This window comes from Vanellus vanellus (genome assembly GCF_965231255.1).
Source record: "Vanellus vanellus genome assembly, chromosome: 13".
Lineage (NCBI taxonomy): Eukaryota > Metazoa > Chordata > Aves > Charadriiformes > Charadriidae > Vanellus > Vanellus vanellus.
In genome coordinates this window covers 8,789,321-8,813,452 of record NC_138918.1, presented here as the reverse complement: position 1 = coordinate 8,813,452, position 24,132 = coordinate 8,789,321, and the positions used below count along the sequence as shown (strand labels likewise).

General features: G+C 44.0%; 1 protein-coding gene across 1 annotated transcript in view; it reads right to left on the bottom strand.

Annotated features, from left to right (window-relative positions):
- ERGIC1 (endoplasmic reticulum-golgi intermediate compartment 1) overlaps window positions 1-24,132 on the bottom strand; it is a 60,866-nt gene that overhangs the window by 15,548 nt on the left and 21,186 nt on the right. The window contains exons 2-6 of the mRNA XM_082489952.1: window positions 22,242-22,303; window positions 15,063-15,135; window positions 4,791-4,885; window positions 4,014-4,138; window positions 1,372-1,476 (exon numbers count right to left, since the gene is read on the bottom strand). Of these exons, the coding sequence (XP_082346078.1) occupies window positions 1,372-1,476; window positions 4,014-4,138; window positions 4,791-4,885; window positions 15,063-15,135; window positions 22,242-22,303 (460 nt within the window). The remainder of the gene's footprint in view (window positions 1-1,371; window positions 1,477-4,013; window positions 4,139-4,790; window positions 4,886-15,062; window positions 15,136-22,241; window positions 22,304-24,132) is intronic.

Below are 24,132 nucleotides of genomic sequence, written 5' to 3'. Positions count from 1 at the left end.
CCTGTTTAGTGAACATATCCTTCTTTAATTTGTGCTGTTGAACTCATGTTTGCCTACAGGATCAGCAGCACCTATATGCTCCATTCTTGTGTATGGAGATGATGAGTAGTTATTTTGAACTTTGAAAATACTAATCAAAACTTGTCCAAATCAGGAGCCAACCACATGTTTGCTAGACAGGTTTCTCACCACCAGAACTGAAGACGCTTGCTCCTTTGCCCCCAACTGTCCAGGCTTCTCATCTCATTCATGCTGATTCGCACTTCAGCTCCATTACTCAGACTCCATGATAAAACAATGGGAACGCTACCTTAGAGCACTGATTTCCCACGCAAACTGCAGAACTCCCTATTAGCACTTACCTAATATTTTTCATAATCTCAGTGTGCTTTACAGACATTAAGCCAAGCTTATTTATATGCTAATATTTCAGCGTTCCCACACAAGATATTTCCTAAAAGAAGCCGGGAGCAGAATCAGAAGACTACAAAGCAACGCTTAGACTTGTTAGCATGAAAAAGGGTTTTGGAAGTGGGTGTACAAGAAGCAGACTAATGAGACGTCTGTGCTGAGGAAAGAAGATTACAGAGAGACTATGGGTAAGCAATGTTTAGGGTGAGTCGCAAACTGGGTGTGCACATATATAACTCCCACCTATGATGCGAGCTCCTTGGAAGTAGGCTAGCGAAGTGCTGTAATCTGTCCTTATTGAGAAATCAGGAATTATTACATAACTTGCAACACCTGGTGAAACTCTATCGACTGGGCAAGTGCACACATTCAGCTTCTTCCCAGCAGGGAACTGGCAGTTATAAGTCTAACCTGTGTTTCACAGAACAAATTTGACTAATAGGTGTCTGCTATACAAGTACAGTGAAGCGAGTTCAAAAGAACTTGACTGGTGCCCGTGGTAAAGACAGTAGTGAGCACACATCTTCCTTTAGTATATTCACTGCTCCTCTGCAAAGGCAGTCAAGATTTTTTTTCTGTATTAACACTGAAAGCAGTACTGTACCGTACAGTAGGATTCTGCAAAACCATGAATCCTCATTTCTACTCCCTGCAGGAAGACAGCCACATAGTTTTCCAAAAGCACTTTCAGTTTCAGGTGAAAACAGCAAAGTCACTCTATGACAGAACATTGCTCCTTCCTGAAGTGGTGGCACGTAAATAGTTTGCGAACTCTTCCGGATTGAGTGTACACTGCATGAACGCAAGGGATGGGCTTGCTTACCCAGGCAGTCCTTTCTTATGTCCTCCCCACACTGTACGGGGTGCTTCCATAAAACCGAAGTCTCTAATATTAAAGTCGCTCTCATTGCATTCATCCATTCCCCTAGTGCCAGGGAATTTTCAGGGAAGAGAACTCACCTGTAACTTGTCCCCAAATGAGAGCTTGTGGATGACGTGAGTCATGTCAGGATTCTGAGGCTGCGCAGTGGCACTGTGCGTTGACACGTGAAAGTTACCGGGGACCTAAAATTAGTCAAGACAAGGAAGACAGGATTTCACATTTTATCCCTCAAGGCATTGCTAGGCTCTGCGATATGAAGCGGAAATGCCTGGATCCATCCAGCCTGGCAGGCTGTATCTACTTAGCAGCGGACAACCTCTGGCGTGTCAGAGAAAGGCTCCGAAATACCTTCCTGCACTTGACCAACACCACCATACTGCACACAGAGTGGAGATCGGTTACATCCCACAGCCCAAGAGTCTGGCACCCTCACATTGCTGCTGCTGCTGCTGCTGACTAGGAGGTGATGAGTGGATCACTCCCAACTTTAGGGATTCCTAACACTTCAGGCTATGTCTTTCATCCCTATTTAAATGAGATTCATGTCTCTGACAGGCAACAAACAGTTGCTTAATGTTTTACTCCCACATCTCACATTTGTAAATGGGCCCACTGCTGCAGAATAACACAAGCAAGCTGTGGATATATTCTTATTGTAGCACTGGTCATGAGTAACCTTACATTTGAGAAGATTGTGCGTAAGAATGAGTTGTATATAAAAAGAGAAAAAAACCCACCAAAACCGATGGGGCTTCCCATACAAACTAAGCTAGCTCTTCAGCTTCTAGCCCTGGCAGTAGCCCTTCCAAGTAAAGGATTTTCCATTTTTAATTTTTTTAATGGAGGCAAATATAAATTTCTGAAAAATACAGTTTTCACATGAGGACTCAGTTCCAAGACAGAAAACGAGCACTGGTGTCATTCTGAAGGGATCACTGTAGCATGCAGACACTTTTCAGGTCACTAGCCCTATTCCGTAAAGTCTTTCAGCAGATTTAGTTCAATCACTCTTACAGGGGGTGCAAGAATTGTTTCCTATCACAAAAAGGTTGGGAAATAAGCAACACTGCGGAGCAATCTGACCTGGCCCAAGACAAGAGTGGGAGGACGGTTATACAACTGGTGCCCATTGTGCTCTCTGCAGACAACTCACCAGCAGGGCCATGGGAGGCCACATGCCGGTTCCATGTGCTTTCAGGAAAGCTAATTTAAATTACTTGAGGAACAGCAGTGCACTCCTGGGAACACTTTCAGGTGTGGACACAAGCTGTGTCATACACAAGCTGTGTCATACACAAGCTCGGTAAGCAGGGTGGTAGACTCTGCAGTAAGTAGTACACACAATCATCTCCCTATTACCTTGTCCTCCCTCTTCAGGCCTGAGAATAACACCCAAGTGCAGCCCTTGGTCAAGTTTCAAGCCTGGCCATGTCCCACTCCAGATACAAGCTCATACAGAAACCTGTACAATTTCTGCCAAGGGACTGCAGACTTCCAGCTCATACACGAGAGGTTGAGGTTTTCAGAGCCAGAAGTCCTGGGTCAGGTCCCCTCCCTCTGACAGCAGACCCAACCACTGCATGAGAGAACGCAATTAGTGGCCTTTCGCAGATTAAGCAGTGAAGGGAGCTCCTCACTGCTACATACAGCAATCCCCTTTTGAGTTGCTTTGAACAGCAGAACACACCACATCTAGCAGACAAAGCCCCAAGTGTTGCAGCTTTGTGCTTTGGGAATTAACAGAACAAGAACTACCTTTCAAGAAGCCCTTTCCCAGTTTTGTGGACTATCAGCTGTCAGTAATCTTGGTGGCTTAGAGGCGAGGAAAGAACCGTCCTCTTTTTAAGTCCCTAATCCTTTCCATGCCACAGAATCAGTAAGAGGTTCTGCCTGTTATTTTTAGATGCGATTTAACATGACCTGGGAGAAAAAGAAGGAAGTAGGATTTTGTAGCCTGTGGTACATGAGGAGGCGTGAATAAAGGGTGTGCCCTTCTTAGGACATCAGTGGGCCCCACCACTGCCTCCCCCACCCCAGCTAGTCATCTCCAGCATTACATAGCAAGATTATTCAATTCTAAACACACCCATCCCAGAGAGGAGCCTCCTCCAGGCCTGGATTTTCATTCTTTGAGACAGAAGCGGAGCATCCCGACAAAGCATGCGCAGAGGCCATGTGCATGTATTCCAAACATCTCAGCACGGAGCCGCTTCTGTTTTGCTGGCACCCTCTAGTAGGGAACATTCCTGTCATTCTGTGGCTCTCGGAACAAAAGAGCACTTGGATAGAGACATTGCCAAAGACCTCTGCACAGTGAGTCAGATTTTGGAGGTGCAAAAGTCTTGACGAGTAAACATAGAAGCCATTTGGCATTTGTAGGGAGTTCATACATCCCCTAAACATTAGGCTCCTGCACTGAAAGAGACAGCACTAGCCGTAACACAGAATTGCTCTCTGCTGTTAAGCAATGCTATCTTGATTACCTATTTGGGAGAATGAAGAAAAAGCCTGATCTAATGCATTCTCTGTGGGTCTAAATAAGCAGCCTCCTCTCCCCATAATTCTGCAGCATCAAGAAACTTAACCTTACCATTGATTAGGGACATAAATGTGCACTCTATGGGAGAGATACCGACACACAGATCTTCACGAGCATTTTACAAATGGATCTCGCTAGCACTTCCCCAGCCAGCACACGCTCACCATCACTCCTACTTACCTTGTTGATGCTGAAATGGCCCTCAAACCTGCAGCCATCCCCATTATTGAGAGGTATCTTCATCGAGTTGTCAATATGACCCACTTCGTGCCTTCCCATTTCATCTTGGATGTCTAGTCCAACTACTGCATGGATGGGAGGGGAGGAGACAAAAATCAAACCAAAAGAAATAACAAGAAGGTTGTATAATAAAAGCATGCACCGCTTTTACTAGGAAAAAATCCACATCTTTTTTCTTGACATTTGACTAAACTGTGCTAGTACCGTCATTTGTTAAATATTGTTATGCCAGCTCTTCAGAAAGAACTTTGTAACCACACTTTTCAGACTGCCTATTTGACACAAATACCCTGCCAGCTGACTGCAGTCTCAACTAGAGAAATAGAAATAGAAATTTCAAATAGAAAAACTTCAGGTGGACAAGGCAGGTGATTTGTGAAAAGCCAACAACTAGCTGGTGCATTCAGAGTTACGAATTAAGCTTGTGAGGTTTCTTGCTCCTAGAGACAAAAAGGTCGCTATGAAAAAAGGAAACAAGATTTAGAAAGAAGCCAGCAAGGGAGGTCAGCCCCGAGCACAGGCTGCAGAGCAAGCACAGGGTCCAGGAAAACAGGTGTCGTGGCCTGGAACAGAACACGGTGGGATATTGGCAAAGGCTGCAGCTACTTGATCTCCATCCACCCTGTTACAGAAGAAGGGCGACTGTACCAGCTTGGGCCCCTTTCAAGTACTACTTAAAATACAAAGAAAAACTGGTAAGTGAAAAGGGGTACTCACATTCACAATGCAGGTTTGGCAAACTGATGTTCAGATTCACTTCTATTTTACCTCCACTGTCTTTGTCTGGGTCATCCACATAGAGCTCATTAACTCTGGAGGACAGAAAACACAGGTGGGTTCAGGCGCATAGCTACTTTCCACAGGAAAACAACTTACACGGGAAGGGGAAAAAAAGGAGACTGTGGAGCAGGGGGTTTGGCTGCCTGACAGCTGCAGCAGGGTGACAAGACAGGGAGCATGAAAACCCTTCCACAACTGCACGGGGGCAAATCACAATTTAATTTTACCTCTTCCTTAGCAAGTGCAGGAGGCTTTCAACAAGTCCCTTGCACCAGCAGCAAATAAAACTCCTGCTCTGATTTATGCCTCCTGTCCCCTTCCCTACCCCGAGTTTCCAGAGGTGACACCAAACAAGAACCTGACGTTGAAGCGGTGGCAGGGCAGTGTGCTAGCCCACCGCCTACTCAGGCTGTTACTCCTCTGAGGAAAGACGGAAGCACACACTTTTTGATTTGTTTCATAAATAGTTTTAGAGAAAGGCCGCTCTCAACTACCCCACAGGAAAGCTTATTTGTGTAACTAATTGCCTTTTGTTATTGCCACCCAGTTGACAGGGCAGCGGCAAGAGAAGGCAGCATGGCATACTTGTATCTCTCTCCTTAATATCTCATTTCAATCTATGAATGGTAACCAAAAGCAATGACTAAAATTGAGGAGAAGAGGATTTGAGCCAGGAACAGATGGGAAGAAACATCCTGGACAGCAGGATCTAACGCACTATGCAACAGCCTCCCAAAAAGTGATGTTGTTTCATAGCACCCACAGTCCTGTCACATATTTCACAGAAGGCAAAATACAGATATAAAGTAAAAGGAATACAAGAGTATAAATATTTATTGTTGGCACATACAATCCATCTGACACATAAAATACAAACAAAAAAAAACCCAACGCAAGCACAGCTGAATTAACGGTCCTAGAGAATCCACTCCAGGGAAACTCACCACATGGAACCGAGAAGACGGCAAGATTACCTACCAGCTCTTTCTCCCTCAAACTCCAACACCATTCAGCCTCATCAAATATGAAGATTTGGCAATTTATCTTCCAGTTGGGCAGATTATAAAGCTATGGGAACTTACGTTCAGGCAAGCTACACAAAATAAACTACCTTCCCAAGTAAGTGCCCTGTATTATTTTTATTTAATGCTCAAAGTGCGTGAAACCCTTTGACAAGCCCTTGCCGAAGAGCCTATATGCTAATAGACAAACCAGACTAAGGGCAGCTACAAGACAGATTCAAAGTGATTTTGCTCTGGTGATACATCTCTGGATCATAATGAACTGTTTGCCCTGTGGATTCAGGAGAAACAAGCCTTCACACTGAGAAACACACAGCTGCCAATTTTTGGGGGGGTAATTACTCACAGGTCAGTGAGGTTTACAGACACTCATTTAAAACCAGCACAGCATTTGTCTTCAGCTTCACAGCCCTACCTTTCTCTGCTTTTAATTGGCTTGACAAGTTGCTTGCAATCATTACTCAACGTATTTTTCAAGTGATTAATAAAAATGACACAGAGGGAGGGGAAAGATTGCTCATCAGTGACCTAGTTAGAAGCTTCTTGGCTGAGCCCTCTCCTCCTGGGTGGAATGCATTAAATCTTTTACATGTTTATTACTGGCAGATTGGGTAGCGATCGGGATTAAGTCATATGTCCAAATACGGTTGTGAGGAGCAGCTCCAGCCAGGACAGGCATTAATCCCCCAAGGCAATGCACCTTTCTGCGCTTCCCGAGTCCTCCCATCCAGATCCCAGTTGCCAGCCAACCTGTTCCATAAAAGCACCTGGCTTCTTCCCAGCTCTCTGCTGTCTGAGATGTGGGCTATGCCCAGCCAGTGCCGCGGGCAACTTGACGCTACTGGCCAAAAGGAGCATTCGCACCAGAGCTGGCAGAGAAGAGCATCAGGGTCAGCAGCTCTGCTGAATGTCCCAGCTCTTTGGAGGAAAGCTCTAGGAAGGTCAATATTTGTATTTGCCGATTTCCAGTTCTGAACCTAGCAAAAAACGTGCGGTCAGGTGTGGTCTGTAAGCAAAGGCACATTAGCCTTTCAGTGATAAGCGAGTGAGAAGTGGTTGCTGGTAGAAGTCAAAGGATAAACTGTGCACAGGGAGCCCACGGAAGCTCTTACACAGGAAGGCAAGCGGTGAGGTCACTCACTTGCAGACTGGATCACTGAGGCAAAGAGAAATAGGCCAGTTTGTCCACGTCACACAGCCCAATAGTCACAGATAAAGGAAACTGGTTTCCTGTCCTGTACTCCGGTCACTGGACCAATGGTTCCCAACCTGTCCTTTGGGCAAGGCTGATGGGCACTTCCTCCTCCTCTTTACCTAGTAGCCCCCTTCCCCTCTCCTACTCATGTTCCCAATTTCATAACCCTATCCTATCATTCCTTAGACATCTAACAGCTCACGACAGTCTGTCCTTCCTTCCCCTCCCCTGAACCTGCAGCGCTGCCTTTGATGAAGCACCCTGCCTGCTCAACCCTGCTTCTTCCTCCCAGCTCCAGCAACTGCCTCCTCCTGGCAGCACCAGCTCTCGCAGGGGACCCAAGCTAACAAACCCAGCAAGGTTTCTTGTCAGGGGCTCCAAAGCGCACCCTTTGTGCTGAACTGCTCTATTACTGAGGTTCCCTCTCACTATGGGAAACCAAGAATGGCAACACACCACAGGCTACGCTTGCTGGGGCAAACCGCAGAAGAAACATCATAATTTTCAACAAACTGGAAATTTCACTCCCAAAATACATCCTGGAAACCTCACTGGTAAAGCACACTTCAAGGGTCAAGGCTGCTCCTCCCAGGATCTCCCCCTGAACCACCACCACCTAAGTCTAGATGGAGCTGGCAGAGAACTTGCATTCACGCCTCCCTTGCTATCCTCCTCCCCACGGCCAAGAAACCAAATTGCACACAGCCTTCCTATTATTTAATCGGACAATCCTGGGATGTTGGGAAAAACACTATTTACCACCTCTAGCCACTCTCCCTGAAGGGATAGCGTCTCCAGTGGAAGAAATGAAGTTGGCTCTAATTTAAAGCCGTGCCTCCTGGAACACAAAGTGTCCCAGGAGTAACAGTGCTTAACAGTGAATCTGGGATGGTCACAAGGGAAATAGATCCCGAGGTCAGGCAGAAGGACACTGTAAACACAGCTGCTTCTATGGCTGTTTAGAGAGACAGCATACAGGGTTGTATTGTGACTCCAAAGACGGTACGTACCTCCTCTGAAGACCCTAAGCACATAGGAGTTGGTATTTTACTGGTTGCTGTTAAGGACTATTCGAAAAAAGGTGGCACAACAAAGCAGGGGTGAGGTGCAGAGCTGCAGAGCTATGAAAGTACAATGAAGGCAATAGGACAGGTGAGAGGTGGACCTCTCCCTCCACGGGGCCTCCCACCACCAATTCAAGGAAAGGGAGGAAAGTTTCTCCACACAGAAAGAATCTGCTTCACTTCTAGAAAGAGCCACTTTGAAATACTTCACATTCCTGAATGTGCTGCTGGGTTTCTCAGTTGCTTATCCCGTTTGCTTACAAACCTGCAGCATTACACAGAAGTGGTTGGAGGGACTCTGGCTAAGACCGCAGATCATGCAAATGGCACGCGAGAGAGAATGAAAGGGGGAAACAGCAGCAAGAGGGTCCATCATTTAAGACTTTATCCAAAGAAAGCCAGACCCATTCCCCATGCTTTAGGACTTAGATTTATGATACAACAGCTTTGTTTCCCCAGAAACAAAACTTCCCCAGTAACTTATTTCCACCCAGCAGCCCTGGCCACTAATATTAGACGCTTCAGCACTTCAACAGCTGAAGAGCCTGCGGCCCTTCGAATACAAGAGGAGACACACTGCATCGACATTTCAGAGCTTCATACGCTGCCCGGGTGCTCTCTAAACGCATTTTCCTCAGCCTCTGTCGTCCTTGTCCTAGTCTCTGCTTCCAGTTCTAGCCTTTTTTCTCCCTCTTTCACAGCAAACAACCGGGGACACTCCTCCCCAGTCATTAGCCACACAGAAAATACAACCACTTACTCCAGCAAGCTGCATTTTACCTTGTCCTGCAATTCCCAGGAGGCACTCTGGTCTCCAGGACCCTACGCCTAAGAGGGAAAATAATTATTCTTTCCTGAGGGAGCCCAAAGCTTCTCAGAAGACTTTCTCAGGTGAGCTCTCTTGGCTTTGCTTGCCATTCCAGCTCTAATCAACCACCTTCCAGAAACACAACCGTCTGAAGCTGAGATTCCTGCACTACCTTCCTCTCGGTTGTGCCAGACCAGAGAAGACCCAACATAGGAGAAACAACCCATCTTCTTCTCAGTTTGAGTGAAGAAACAACAAGCAGGTTGGCAAATTCTCTACTGTGTAATAAATTGTGCACATGTCTATTGCTCTGCCATTGGTAATCTTCTTTCTATGTCCTGAATCTCAATCAATTCTTCACTGAGAAGGTCTTTGTCCCACATTAGATCTTGGCTCAGCTGTGAAGCATAGAAAACACACTGTCCTACAAAGGAAGGAATTACAGTTCTCTAGGACGCAGGAAGAAGGAGAAGGGTTCAAAAGACGTCAATGTAGATTAGAGTCAGAAATTGCAAATGACATCATGATACGACCTTCCGCTTCCTGCTAACCCACACACGTACACTAGGACAAACGGCATAACAACACTTCACAAATATATAACACCTTTTATTAGGTAATCTCCAAGTTACTACGCAAACATTAATTAAGCTTCTTAGCACCCCTGAGAGGTAGGCAGCTAAGTATTACATCCTTCTACAGAAAAGCGTCTGTCTCAAGGTGAGTCCATGGCAAGAGCAGGATTACAGCTCCCATTCCCCTCTGACTACAAGGCTGTATTCCCTATGCTGGTCGAGCTTGCTCCAGCACTTCATCTGCCTCAACTGGACAAGCTGGTGGAGTTGGAGTTGCATCTCCAGCTTACTGTCTGGGACCTGGATCAGACTACATGAGTTGTAGCATTGTGCTCCTGATGCAGATGGCTTATGCTCCAAGGTTACCGTTTCCAGCAGAAGGAACGCACTCCACTGCTTGTAGCAGGCGCAGCATGATCCTGCACGTTGTTAGGAGAAATTTTCATGGGCCAAGAGCCACAAGACACAGTTCACACATCTTGGAGAGCTAAGGGACAAAAAAGCTCTGGAATCAGGTATGATAACAATTCTGCATCACTGCAGGATCGGTCTTGGGAATGCAAATTAATCCAGTGTGAACAAGCAAGGTTGGTCTCAGAAGCTCCTGGCATTTTGCTTCCTCCCACGTTCGGGGTACCTGACAGCCTACATGAACAGTCAAGTTGTGCTGCATGTGATGTGGCCCCGGCACAGGAGCTGGGCTCTGTGATATTCATAGACTAGCCAAGGTATTCTTCATTAAGATTAAAACAAGCAGGTGTACCCAGTAAATGATCCAGTCACCTTACATGAACAAATAATTTGGACATTGCTCATGATTTATGCTTTTATGCAAAGGCAGTATTTTTATTACAGACATTCTGCTTAAGTAACTGCCTTGCACACAAGCGGCAAACTTGTCACTTCAGACTGGGTTTTGCCCGTTACTACATTAAAAAAAAAAAAGTAAAAGAAAACACTGCCAGGAATGGTCTGTTGCTTTCTACAGTGTGCTGTGGCAGATGAATTATTGTTGAGCAGCTACATTCATACCACAAGTATCACATTCATACCCTCCTACCCCTTCCCCTGGCTGCCAATGCAAGGCAGACTAGATTAGTTAATTACATCTTTCCTTCTTAATGATGGAATACTTGGAAAACTCTTATTGATCCTACAGAACGTAATTCATGACCTAATTACAGTGATAAAACTGCAAGATTATCATCTCACCAGCTATTAACTTCTAGTGCTGATCTGAGTTAATTAGAAAAGAGATAGGTGATTTCTACGTTCTTGATTTGCAACATAACAGCGCGATGAATGAGGAAGGCTGCTAAAGGCATGCCAAGCAATTTCTAGCCTTCAATCTACTCTCAACTCTCAACCTACTAACGATCCTACCCAGGAAATACCAGACACATTTAACACTTTAGCTTCATTTCTTCACCCATTTGATTCATTTGCTCGTGGGACAACTGTGTTTGATACCGTCTATTTTGCACAGGTTCAAATGTGGAACATGGACCCCCTTTTCTTTATGTCTTGTACAGAATAGAGGAGGTTAATCTAGGTTCTTGTTTTGGACTGTCTTCAGTCACTCTCAGTCTGGACAGGAAAAAACAAAATAAATCAAGAAGATCCTTGATTTCCAGAGTTAAACTCACCCTCCCCTTAACTGCAATGATGCTTATGGCTGAGCAAAGAAAAAAAAACAAACTCTTCCCTCCCCAGCCCTTCACTGGGCTTTTCCTGAAAAGAATGTAGCCCCACCTAAGAACCAAGTTTTAATTTCCTTCACGGCTGGTCAGAAGACTGCCTGTCAGGGTCATGCAATAAATCCAGAAGATGAGAAACTATGAGTTTTCTACTCTACTCAGGGCTCGTCTACACAGGAAGCAAGTCAGCAGGAAAATAGGATGTGCATTGACAGTGCGTCGTTACCTGTGCCACACAGACTTCCTGCACCTCCGCTGTAACACGCAGTGTCTCAGTTCGGCTTCCTAACTGAAGTAAACTCCTGCGCACCAAGAAGCAATCTCGGTGCTCATTAGAAATGCCTACACGAGTTATGACAAAGCTACTGTGATGCACGCTGTCTTCCCCACATAGGTAATCTGTTTGGTTTTAGTGTTATGACTGCTATCCTCAAGATGAGGGTGTAATTTCTTGGCTTTCTGCCACCCAGACAAGTCTTTAGCAGTTGAGACTATAAACTCTAAGACAATGGGCTGGTCAAGGAAAAACAGCTTTGAAGTTGGGCAAGAGTGACCAAACCGAGATTTCTAGTAATACCAGGAATTTAAGTTGCTGCAGTCATATGAATGTAGAAGAAAGTCCAACAGTGGGCAAGTACTAGGGGTTAGTGTGGTGTGTAGCAGGCCTTATTTTCTCATGTTAACAGCATGAGTTCAATAAACCACACCAACCTGTCACTTTAGATGCAGATACCAAAGAAACCTCCCATTGGTGAGAGTTAGTTAATCCTGTGGGTACCACTGTTGTTGAGGTTGCTGCTGACTTGCCCCGAAGCAAACTGTCGATGCACACACACCATGCACAATTACTCGACATAATAGGGCTGTGAGGTAAGCGTGAGTCCACAGCAGCCAACCTGGTACGTCTCTGATGTAAGGCACCAGGCCAAGCGCTCTCCATTTCAACTTGCCGTCAAAAATGTGCAGCTATCCCCACGCAATCCAACTTTTGTCAAGTGCATGACTGCTTTAAGGGAAATATTACACAAGAGGAGAGAGACTGATGCAGTCTCATAGTACAGCTGGCACTGGCAGAGCAGGAAGGCTCACTCCATGTAAGCGCGCGCATTCTAGTTAATCATTCAGATCCTGGCTGACACTAGGAAACTTCAAGCTGGGAGAAATATCTGTTGTAGGAGACTCTTAATGCAGAAGAAACCTGAAGCTTGCAGTAAAAGCTGATGGGAATTGAACAGTGTGCACATAAGGAATCTTCCATGTCTTTTAAAAGTATGTTTGATTCATGGGCACACAAGGCTCAAAATATCTTTGTGAGACAGTATCTCCCCTGTTATTTGCTACCACCCAGTTTAAATGGTAGCACAGAGTTCTCACACTATTTGTTCCAGACCACATAGGGCTCCACACTTCTACACCCTTATTCCGAATGATGAGACTATACTGCCTTGAAACGCACTGCCAGTAATACACACTTGAAAGGGACGCACAAGAGGTTAGCAACATCTTTGAACACCTTTATTGCACTGGGTTTCCCAGAAGAGAAAGCGATGAGTAAGAAATGGAAAAAGAAAAGTTTACTTCTACTTTAGAAGCTGCTGAACTGGGAAGCACTTTGTTATGACTTTCTGAAGTATTTCCGCTGTTACAGGGGGAGCCTATTCACAAATGCTGCGGGTGATCTGTTCCCAGCAAGAGAGATTTTGATGACCTATAACTCATCGGAAGGAGGCTTTCATATTCTGCGAGGTATTGTGTTGGACGGTCCATGATGAATCAAGTTCCCTGCCTTCATTTGTCTCAGTCTTTTCCATGACATCCTCTCTAAAATTTTACTGCTTTATTGCTTACAAACACCTCCTCCCCACGCAGTTCCTGCTGGGAAAAGCAGTTTACCATCTCTCAGAGGTTTTAATGAGAAACTTGCCAGCAGAGCACGCAGGAACTTATAGCATCTCTAATATCATTGCGGAAAATGCATCATCGTATTAAGAAAAAAGCATGAAGAAGCCTCAGAGAATCATACAATTTTGCTGTTCAAAAATAAACCTCTAGTCAGGAAACTACCACTACATGAAGGCATGTGCACTCAAATAATTGGACCAAAATTAGGTAAATATTACTAATTCCTCTGGTAAAGCATTAACTAAAAGAATAGAGAAACCCAGATGAGAGAATGAGATCTAAGAGGAGAGCAAGAAACAGTACTCTTTTACTTGAAGCAATTTGTCTAGCTTTTTTCTATTTTTTTTAAAACAAGAAAACTCAACTCCTGAGAGAAGTGGGTTGATAAGGCAACCGTTAATATTTTACAAGCAAATTCATGGAACTGAATTCAAAGAAACAGCGAGTAAGAAACCTAAGATACCATCTCTGAGGCAAATGTGCAATGAGCATAAAAAAATAGCTAGAGCTAGATTACACTACTGTCTTAAGGTTAAACATTACTCAAGATTAAAATTATTCTTGAAATTATACTCTTGACCCAAGTCAGAGCTGCACAAAAACAATGAAAAACCCACATGGTTATCAGAAGCCACGTAAAGCATGGTCAAACTAAATACGGCACATGAGCCCAACGCGTTTCAGAGCTTTTTTACTCATCAGTGACATCTGTTGCTATCTGGACCATCACGTAAGTCTGACAGAAGTTCCACCCTTCCTAACTATCCAGGAACTGTGCATCAGAGTCTAGTGAGCTCACTGCCGCATCAGCAGTATGATGGCGAATGTTTCCTAGAACCCAAAACAAAGGTACCTGTGTTAATAGTTACCAAGAAAAGTTTACTTCAAGGCAGAAGGAGCATGAGAACAGGGGAAAAAAAGAATAATTCTGATTAACTAAAATACTTGTTCTATGAGCAATTTTTTAAAGCAGATATTATTTCTGTTTTGCTCAAAGCAAGGTCCCAAAGAACTTACCTAGGACAACTTGTCTTCAGGCACAAAACCTGTCAACAAGGCTTCCAGGTAAGGCTCAACAGACGAAAAGAAGATAAAACTCGCACACGAGTAAAGCTATCTGGTTGTATCAGAGATTCACCTCTGACATTAAAAAAAAAACAACCCGCATATTATTAGCATTAAACTCAATCATTTGTATTTTATGCAATTCATTTTTCCAAAACACATCTTCAAAAACGTCCAGTGAAGACTGGCAGAATGTGATACCCATCCTACCCACAGGGAAGCGAGGGTAAAAGAAAACATGTTGTCAGAGATCCCACCGTATCTGCAATGGAACCCCACAGTCTCTGAGCACAGACCACGTGGATTGAACCAGTAGGCACCACACACTTAAACATATGGTATCACTGATGAAAAATACACTAGTTTTTGAGAATCGCTTTGAATCAAACAAGTGTAGCGGAAAGTGCCTATTCAGAAGGAGAGGGGAAACAAATCTCAGATGAGGACAAGAAATCAACAGCCTAAGGAGGAAGAAGGAAACTGCAACTGACTGGCATTGATCTTCTTAGCCCTCATGCTATCTCTGTAAGGAGAACTGAAAAGGGTCAGAAGCTTTTGATGTGATCTGTGGCCACATGAAAAATACCCACTGTGCTCAATAGAGAAATCCAGTATGCAGCTAATAAAAGATCAAGCAGGTCTGGAACAGTTTTCTCTTAACAAAAGTATTTTAGAACCAAGTTTTCCTAGCATACTTCAGTAAATTACGAAGCTGAATGACTGGCTGTGACCTTGGACTCAACCAAAAGGAATCCAAAACCCATTAGACAACTAACTGACCTAGTGAAATTACAGGCACATTTTTCCAAGGTAACAGTAAAGCTGTAAATAATCACATACGCACATACATTCAAACAAAGGAAAACATGATTTTTACTTACATTTCAGTGGCTATGAATCCGGTGAGCTCAGACAGGAAGAGAAACAGTATGAAGAGACAGCAGCAGACAGAGACTGGAAAAGAGGCAAGGAGAGGAAAAGGTTAGTTTCATATCTCTAACAAAGACATAAACTGTTTTCACACAGGCATATTATTCCCCCATGGATATGCCACCCAGACACACCTGAGAACTCACACTGTTTAGAGACAACGACCCAGATGAGGCCGTCAGAGCAGGGACTTCAATGCCATGACAGTATCCAACATCCTGATGGGTATCTTAATTCTTGGGCCACCTTTTTCCATCAAGATTTCCATTGCCCCATGGCTCCCCCGTTCTCCACCTCCAGCACACAATGTTGGTCTGCCAGCTCTCCCACCTTCCTCACAAAGCTGCTTGACAACACGATTTCTTTGGAGCCCTTGCTCCAAATGTAATTTTATTATTACTAAAACCTCCAGAAAGGAAAAAGAATTAACACCACCTTGCTTCAAAAACATAGTCAGCTATGCAGTGCTTTGTGGATTAGGAGACATTTTGATTCTTTGTCAAGTTCTAAGTGTAAGTTATCTCACAGCCTGCACTACTCACTAGAGATGGAGCTGATACAGCAGAGACATGGCGATAATGGACTAGCCAATGCCTGATACTTCTCCAATTTCTCCATTTGCCAATATGTTGACTCTTCAGAGAGGGAAAATTCCTAGTGAAGGAAATGTGAAGTACCTGGACAACAAGTCCCATGTCTTTTCTAAGAACGCCAAACTAGAGTTAAAAGGAGGGAACACAAAGTAACTGGCACATTACTGGCTACTCTTCATCAGGAAGCTATTCAAAACATTGTACGGTGACATTCCCGCAGCACTGACAGAGTCATTGACCCACACAGGAGGGGCTGGAAGGAAGGACAGCTGTAAATCCTATTGAGCGGGGATGATTGGAGTAGACAAGGATGTGCCAACTCAAGGAGACGGGGCTGCAATGTGTATTTGTATTAAATAAAATACCCAAGTTCACCATGAATCACTATACGAAAGAGTAAACCAGGAAACAGCATGCTATTCCAGGGCTGTGACAACAGGAGTACAATCTGGATCACCCCTCAATCCCAGCAGACTTGCAATGACCAAGCACTCTTTGGAAATGACCACTTTACCATAGCCATTAATTAGGATTGAGAAAGAAATAAGAAAAACCCTGTTCCTCAACTTTATTCTACATGACTTATACAGCCTGAATACTCCTTCCTTCAGGAAGCTCGAGAAACAACTGGCTGGGGAGTAGTTTTATCATAAAATTGTGCCTGTCCAAACTCCCTTGGTAGAGAATGTGAGAGACAAGGGAAGGAAAGAGGAGGTACTTAAGGCAAATACCGAGACAGACCCTGAAGTGACCTTAAGCCTTGCGCCTTATTCTTCAGATTAGTCAGTTTATAGTTCTGAGGAAAGAGAAATGCGTTGCTTCCCCTTCCTCATCATCATCATTTCATGGGTGATTAATTTAGTGACCCTCTGAAAAGTGCAAAGGATTATAAGAGATGCCAAAAAAAATCCATTAGCTAGGATGAAAAAAAGAGAGAAAAGGGAAAAACAAAGTCAAAGTCCAGTAGCAAAATGGGAAGCAAGAGGGGATATTAATTTCTGAAGAGAAACTTCAGATGGTCACACAGTTGCTTCCAAGTCTTGGCTGTCACCACACAGAACAACAACACTGCTGTAACCCAGCTAAGCTACTGGCACGGTGCACCACGCAGCATGGGTGAGGAGAAAGGTCTACTTAAAGCACAGCAGAACATATACACCTACATAAAAACACAAAAAAAGCAGCCTAGGCAGAAGACTAGTTGATCCAGTGTTTCTTACTGTAATCACCGAACAGCAGAGACACAAGATCTCTGATCTTTGGCAGTATGTAGGGGTGAGCATCTGAAACAGAGACAACCCTTTCTTCTTTAATTGTTTCCCATATTCCTTTTTGCTTTTTATCACCCTCTAAAGGCTTTCCACAGCATCAGCTAGACCTCACTGCTCTCCAGCACTTCTATGGAAGCCTGGTACCACTAACTCTGTAAATTCTCTCCTGGAGCTTTCTCTCTTTCAAATTTTTAACTTTCTTCTCCACTAATTCCATCATCAAATTATCTTCTACTTTTCCAGTATACAAAGCATTTGCTCCCTCCAGCCCATCTTCCAATCCAGCTCTTGCAGTGAAAGCTCGTGACATACTTACAAAAAACAATACAGTAAAATTCCACTAACCTATATCTAGAAAATCCTGTAAGAATGCCCTGAAACACCTGGCAGGGACTGACTTTCAAAGGTCCTCAATGCTTCTGCCAATCTTCAAACGACAGGTTTTCAACCTGTAAAAGATATTACTGAGGGGGGACATGAAGGGGTATATAAAATCACGAGCAGCCTGAAGGAAATGAATGGGGAACAACCACTCACTCTTCCAGTATGGAAATGGGAGGGAAGGGGGAGGTTAAAAACTAGAGTTAAAAACTTTACACAACACCTAACTAAATTCTGAAAGTTCTTGACTATGGATATTGGGGATGCCTGAAAAAAAAAAAAGAAAAAACTCTCTGAGATTTTAAAAGGGAATCACTCTTTTCAGCAGTGCCCAGTGACAGAACAAGAGGCAACGGGCACAAACTGGAACACAAGAAATTCCATCTGAACATAAGGAAAAACTTCTTTACTTTGAGGGTGACAGAGCACTGGAACAGGCTGCCCAGAGAGATTCTGGAGTCTCCTTTTCTGGAGATATTCAAAATCTACCTGGATGCATTCCTGTCCAACCTGCTCTAGGTGAACCTGCTCTGGCAGGGTGGTTGGACAAGATGATCTCCGAAGGTCCCTTCCAACCCCTGCCATTCTGTGAATCAGACATGCCCTGAAGAAGAAATCCATTGAGGGCAACTAAACATAAAGGAACCAGCTCTAGCTCAAGAAGTTCAGGACTGCCAACCGACCAAAGCCTGGTGATGTGTTTAATCTGTCCTTATGCTCTTTCTCAGGCACGCGCTGCTGACCACTCCTGGCAAGAGGATACTAGGCTACTTGGACATTTGCACTGACCTAGCTAGCATGGCTGCTCCTGTGTTAAACTCTTCTTGTACACACACATTTTCAGGGCAGGGGGGTGTCTTTGCCCTGAGACTTATGCATTAAACTGTCTCTTGAGCCAACGTTTTTTTCAGACACAGAACGTGAGCTCCTCTTCTTAGTGTAGAATAGACAATGTTCCCAGCATAAGAATTTACGCACACAGTGCTTCAGCTACTTATTTCATTGTGACGGCCTTTACTTGCTTCCATGCAAATGTGCAGTTCCTGCCACCCACATTTGACAACTGTATTATATTTGGAAAAGTAGATTAAAGGCTAGGATCAGACAGAATAAAACAATTAATGCATAAAGCTTAGTTTAACTGCAAGAGCACTGCGATGTTCCCACAGAGCTTGAAGGACCATCTAAGACAGGTTTCCTAAACTCTAATACAATAACACAATCAATACATCAAAGGCTGCTGGTGTTAGATACACTGGAACACACGCCTGTTGGCTAATCACTGCTCCCAAAAGGATGGGAAATTTTCGCAAGATTTTTTTCCCCTATACTAGCTTTGACAACCTAACCTTTTTGTACACATCCCTTCTGATACATACCCCATCTGTGTGCATTCCTGACTCTTCCTCCCCACCCCACGAGAAATGAAAGAAACTCATCATACAGGCTGAGAACACGGATCCATGTCTATATTAAGGCATAAAATTAACAGAATTTATTGTTCAATGGAGCAAACTGCTATGAAGTGCAAGGAACGGGTCTTGTTACAGATGCCATGTGAATCATAACTTTGATATTTCCTGATGTGTATTTAAAACTCCAGCCTCCAAACAGCATAGAGTATTTCTGGATAAGATTACCATGTGTGCATACAACATGTGCACGTAAACTATGCATCCACACTGACTGTTAAATAGCAGGATTGCTACAGCAGCTGTCTGAGTTGCAGGCCCCCCTCTGAAGAAGCCCGACTGCTCCTGTCCAGCCAGATGCCAACTGTCAGCCAGCCAGGGCATGTGCTGCTGCTGCCTACGTACCCAAACATGGCCAAGTTGTCACCACGTTAGTCAGGTCTGTTAGAACGGCCGTGTGCTGGCATCACAGACACGCTACACAGGGGTGGGAAGGCCTGCAAAGACTGGCACAAGCATCTGGTAGAAGGGGGACAACAATGGCATGACTGGCTCAGTGGCACGGGGATCCTGATGTTGCCTGAAAGAAGAGATTTCTGTTGAGAAAAAGGATTGAGGAACTTCTGCACACTTTGCAGAGAAGTCCACAGCAGTGGGTACGTTGTTCTAGACAAATCTCACTCCAGTAAACTGCAGCGGACGATTCTTGGTTCCTTCATTCCTACTAATTTTTAGTAGCTAGAAGGGTTGCTACACAGATCTGAAATATTTTGTATGCCACGTTCACTGCAACTTTTGAAATTACAAAACCATACATAATAAAAAGCCTCAATAACCCTCCAGTTGGTTTCTGAACTTGCCTGTGTTTGAGATCGTCCGCTCTTCTCCACCAAAATACCCTCACACTTACTATCCTTCAGCTGATTCTTTCCTACAGGAGTTGGCCACTTTAGCCCTGGTGGTCAGAAGCAGAGCTGCTACATTCCATCTCTTTTCTTCTGTAATTCGATCTATGCCTTCTTCCCTAATAAACCTCAAACTTTTTTTTTTTTTAAAAGACCTTTTTACAATCCAAAAATAACTGTAGGTATCCTGCAGTAAATCCATTCCTATTCCAGAAAGCTCTCAGCACCAGAAGCGATACTGAAGTAAAGTTTCAGCAGAAATCATGTGGGAAGGGCCCAGATTAATAGTTGGCTACTACAGGCTATTTCATATCTGCTGTGTAAAACTTGGAGGACTTAAAGAAAGCCAAAATACATTAGCAGCCATAGTTGTTTTACATATTTACCAGACCCTAAAAGATTTTGAGAGGCAGAAACTTCCCCTACCCTTAAGCCCCCAATGTTATTACAAGGTGGCTTCCCTAAAGCATTTATCACAAAATCATGTAACCTTCCCAGGCTTCAAACTGGCGTGGCAATGGGCAGGTCTCATTCATGGCCTCCTACAACATGCAAGATTACCGGCTTTCAAATTACAAGTCCCAAGCTTGGTCAGACAGAAAGCCCATTAGGAAAGCTGCACAGAAGATCCTCGCATGCAAAGCCAACACAGTTTGTTGGCTGCCTGTGTGGTTCAAAAGCTTCTATCAGCCTCTTTAAAAACACTCTGACAAAAAGAAGGAGAACCAGTTAGAGAAGAAACTCAAAGCCTGAGAAGCTGCAAATAACAATAGAGGGAAATAAGTCAGCTAATAATTTTAAGTAAGAGTCACAGCCTTCAAGCCTTCCCACAACAGACTTATCACTTGAGCTGTTTAAGGCAGATCAGAAAGCCTAACACTGGATGGCCTTTGATGGTTTTTTTGTTTCTAAAACATAGGCTTTTGCAGGTGATTCATAACAAGACAAATTCTCAAAGGGAGCCCAGTTATAGTGTGGGAACTCTTAGTTTCCAAAACAGAAGAGAAGGCAGGATCAGTAACAAGTTCAAAGTGTTCTTTCAAAACACTAAATCTCATACACCTCTAAATTAGCAAACATTTTTCTTCAAGCCCTTTGTTCACAGCTTCAGCAAAGCTAAAAGGGAGTCAACATACAAGTAATTCAGTGGTCAGGAGAACACGGAGGACAAGGACTCTGAAAGTAAATATTTAGGGTAATGTGCAATCTTCATGGAAGCACTGCATAGTTGAGGCTGGAGGGGACCTCTCTGGAGGTCATCCCGTCCAACTCATCTGCTTAAAGCAGGGTCAGCTAAAGCAGATTGTTCAGAGCCGAGTCTAGTTGTTTTGAGTATCTCCAAGGATGGAGACTCCACACCACCCTGGGCAATCTGTTCCAGTCTTTGACCATCCTCACAGTAAGGAGTAAGGAGCGAGGAGTTTCTTTAGCTCACAAAGGGCTTTCCTTTGTGTCCATTGATTCACTGGTACTGACTCAGTTCTATTTGACGCCTGCTGTCACCAAGGGATATGACATCACTCACGTCAGCAATGACATACAAAGCTACTGACCCATCTACAAGAATGGATGAATGGAGCACAGCTACATGATCAAAGGAAGTCACTGTTCAATGGAACAGGAAAGCTGCATTAGGCGTCTCATTACAGGCCTGGCAGGATCAACCTGATCAATGTTTACGACTCCGCACAGTGCACTCACTATACATAATTGTGTGAAATTGCATTACTCAGCCTTGCAGCCTCCCTCAGGAGGAGGAAGGAAGGAAAAGGGGCCCAAGGCAAGAGATTTGTATCAGTCGAAGTCTATGTATTGATACACGGGAGTGAGAGTGGATGGCTATCGGTGGTTTCTGCCCGAGCAATTTTTCTTCTTCAAAAGCATGACAAATAACAACAAAATAAGATCTCTGCTCATTAGTCCCACCTACAACATCAGATGAATCCCCTGAGTACGCTGTGAGAGAAATACGTGTTTCCCAAACCATATTCACTGCTGGCCACTGCATACTGCCACCCACACTGCTCCTTACTGATCCAGAGCCCGGATTCCCTGTTTGCAGTAGTTCCGTTCCCCGAGCCTCTTCAGCAAGCAAACACCTGGGCACACTAACTGTGAATGCAACTGTGACCCGCTGTTTTTCACACCAACGGAGGGGATGCCTATCACAGAGAGGTAAAAAATCTGCAGTCGTCCCCCCCACCAGTGTTTGGAGCAGACTCACAGCTTCTGTTCATGGGAAGATGCTAGCAAAAAAACTCTCTAGCTACTTCGGTAGAGAGCAGCTACCTCAGTAGCTAGAGGAGTGGGTACTTCAGTGCTAGCTTTTAGAAGCTCCCTTTCATGACAATGTATCTTTATAATTTTTTATTGTTGAGATTCTGCATCCATGCAAACTACCCCCCGTTCAGTACAACCCGACAGATTGGGCAAAATGAGCTGTCTCAGCAACAAAGGATACCATTTCCGGTGTGTAACATCCCTTTAAAAAGTTTCTCCAGAGACGGCAAACGATCTTTAATTTTAGACCAGGGGTATGCAAGGACATCAAAAAGAAGTGTTACTTACTAATAGCCCCTGTGTAGGTTGGCTGTGTAAGGTCTTTTGGCACCTTCCTGTAGATGTCAAACCTGAAAGAGGAAAAGCAACAGCCATAAAACAGGTGGAACATTTCAATACATTTCATGTCCCCACAGGGATGATTGATGCTGAAGTTTTTCCATCCAGCTTTCCAGCAGCATTTTTTCAGTTCACAGAAGGATATGAGAAGGAAAAACAAAAAAATCCTTTTTCTTTTGTACAATTATGTAACTGCACTCCTTGGCTCTGATTTCCAAAGCCCTTCTCTCCGCCCCCCTCCACCTCCCTCTGCCTTGCTGTCACGGATCTGTGCAATCTGAGCTGTGAGAGGTGCCAGGGAAGAAGTCATGCTGGACAAGTTTATAGACCACCGTAAAAGGAAAAGGATACTCTATAGACTCCTGAATAAAGAGGCCTAGCAAAAAAAAAACAGAGGGACACAACCCGTATTGGCCCTTGTAGTTTGTATCCTGCAATAACCAGAAATTGACAATACCAAAGTCAGAAATCAAGGTGTTGAGACAAGAAAGCTACCCTTGGACACAGGATACACAAGAAAAATTAACCCAAGAAGTTTGTTACTCCCCCAGCAAAATGTAGTTTAATATTAGACCGTTGTTTTGATTCTGTCATATCTTTTAATATCCATATGGCTCAGCTTTGCTATTTTAAAATCTCCATGGTTAAACTTTCACTGCCCTTATGATGTTAGCTGTATTATTTCCTACAAGCTTGTGTTCCTGCACATCCAGCCGCAATGCAGTTCTGACATCAGTTTTTCCACCACTCAATAAAAATTAATTAATGCATTAAAAACACATACACACCCTAAAGAAGGAAGTGACTGGCTCTCCCCCAAAATAGACCTTTTTTTGGATATAGCACAAGTGGGTGAGATTTGATGCTTTTTCCAGCCCTGCAGAGGCATGAGAGACACCAGCTTCCAAATTCCTATTCTATACTGCACAAAGATGAAACCCCCCCCCATTTTACTCGGTAGTTACTACTACACTAAATATTATACTGAGAGTTTAAAAACGAGATCATCTTTCTTCACTCTTCATCTGTTGAGATAACTTACAACTTGGAGGCACTTTGGGTGAACAAAACAGCATTTGCCTTGCATGAGATTAGGAGGACATGGCTGCTGTGTTTCATTCAGGAGTTGAAGCTGGGGGAAGGAAGGGTAAGAGAGGGAAGGAGAGCGGGTATAAAGGTAGTTCTCCTACTCAGCTCAAGTCCTGAACACGCTATGTAATCACTAAACCATTCCAACAACTCACTGTGATAACGCTTGACACAGCATGCTGCACAGGATATGCATTGGAGCTGTATGTTTTTATGACTCTATTCACTGCCATCTCCTAAACAGATTAGTAATATTCCTGAACCAAACAATCCATTTATGGCTCTCCAGCTGCCCTGAGAACATCTGGAAAGTGCTGTTTACATTCTTTCCACACACACCAAAGCAACAACAGCAGCGGATGGTAAAGCAACCCAGAGCAGCTGATGACATCAGGGTCTCGCAGGCAGAGGAAGTAGCTGATCGTTCCCGCTCGCAGCCCATTAAACGCTGAAAGCTGGCGTCGTCTCGCCAAAGTCACAATAATAGATCAACAAGGCTAAAAAAGCTGAGAAAGAAAGAAAAAAAGAGAGAGCGAGCACGCACACATGAACACGCAAGAGCTGCTGAGTGTGAGTGAACAATTAGAAATAGGAAATAGCTCTATGCTGGATTCAGTAAAAACAGCAGCGTGTGAATACTATAAAAGGAAGTTTGTTCTTGCAATGAGAAATATTTACCAGTTTTAAAATGATGACCCATCACAGGATTAAAAAAAAAAATAAATTTAGCTTTTTAAATAACTCAGTGGAA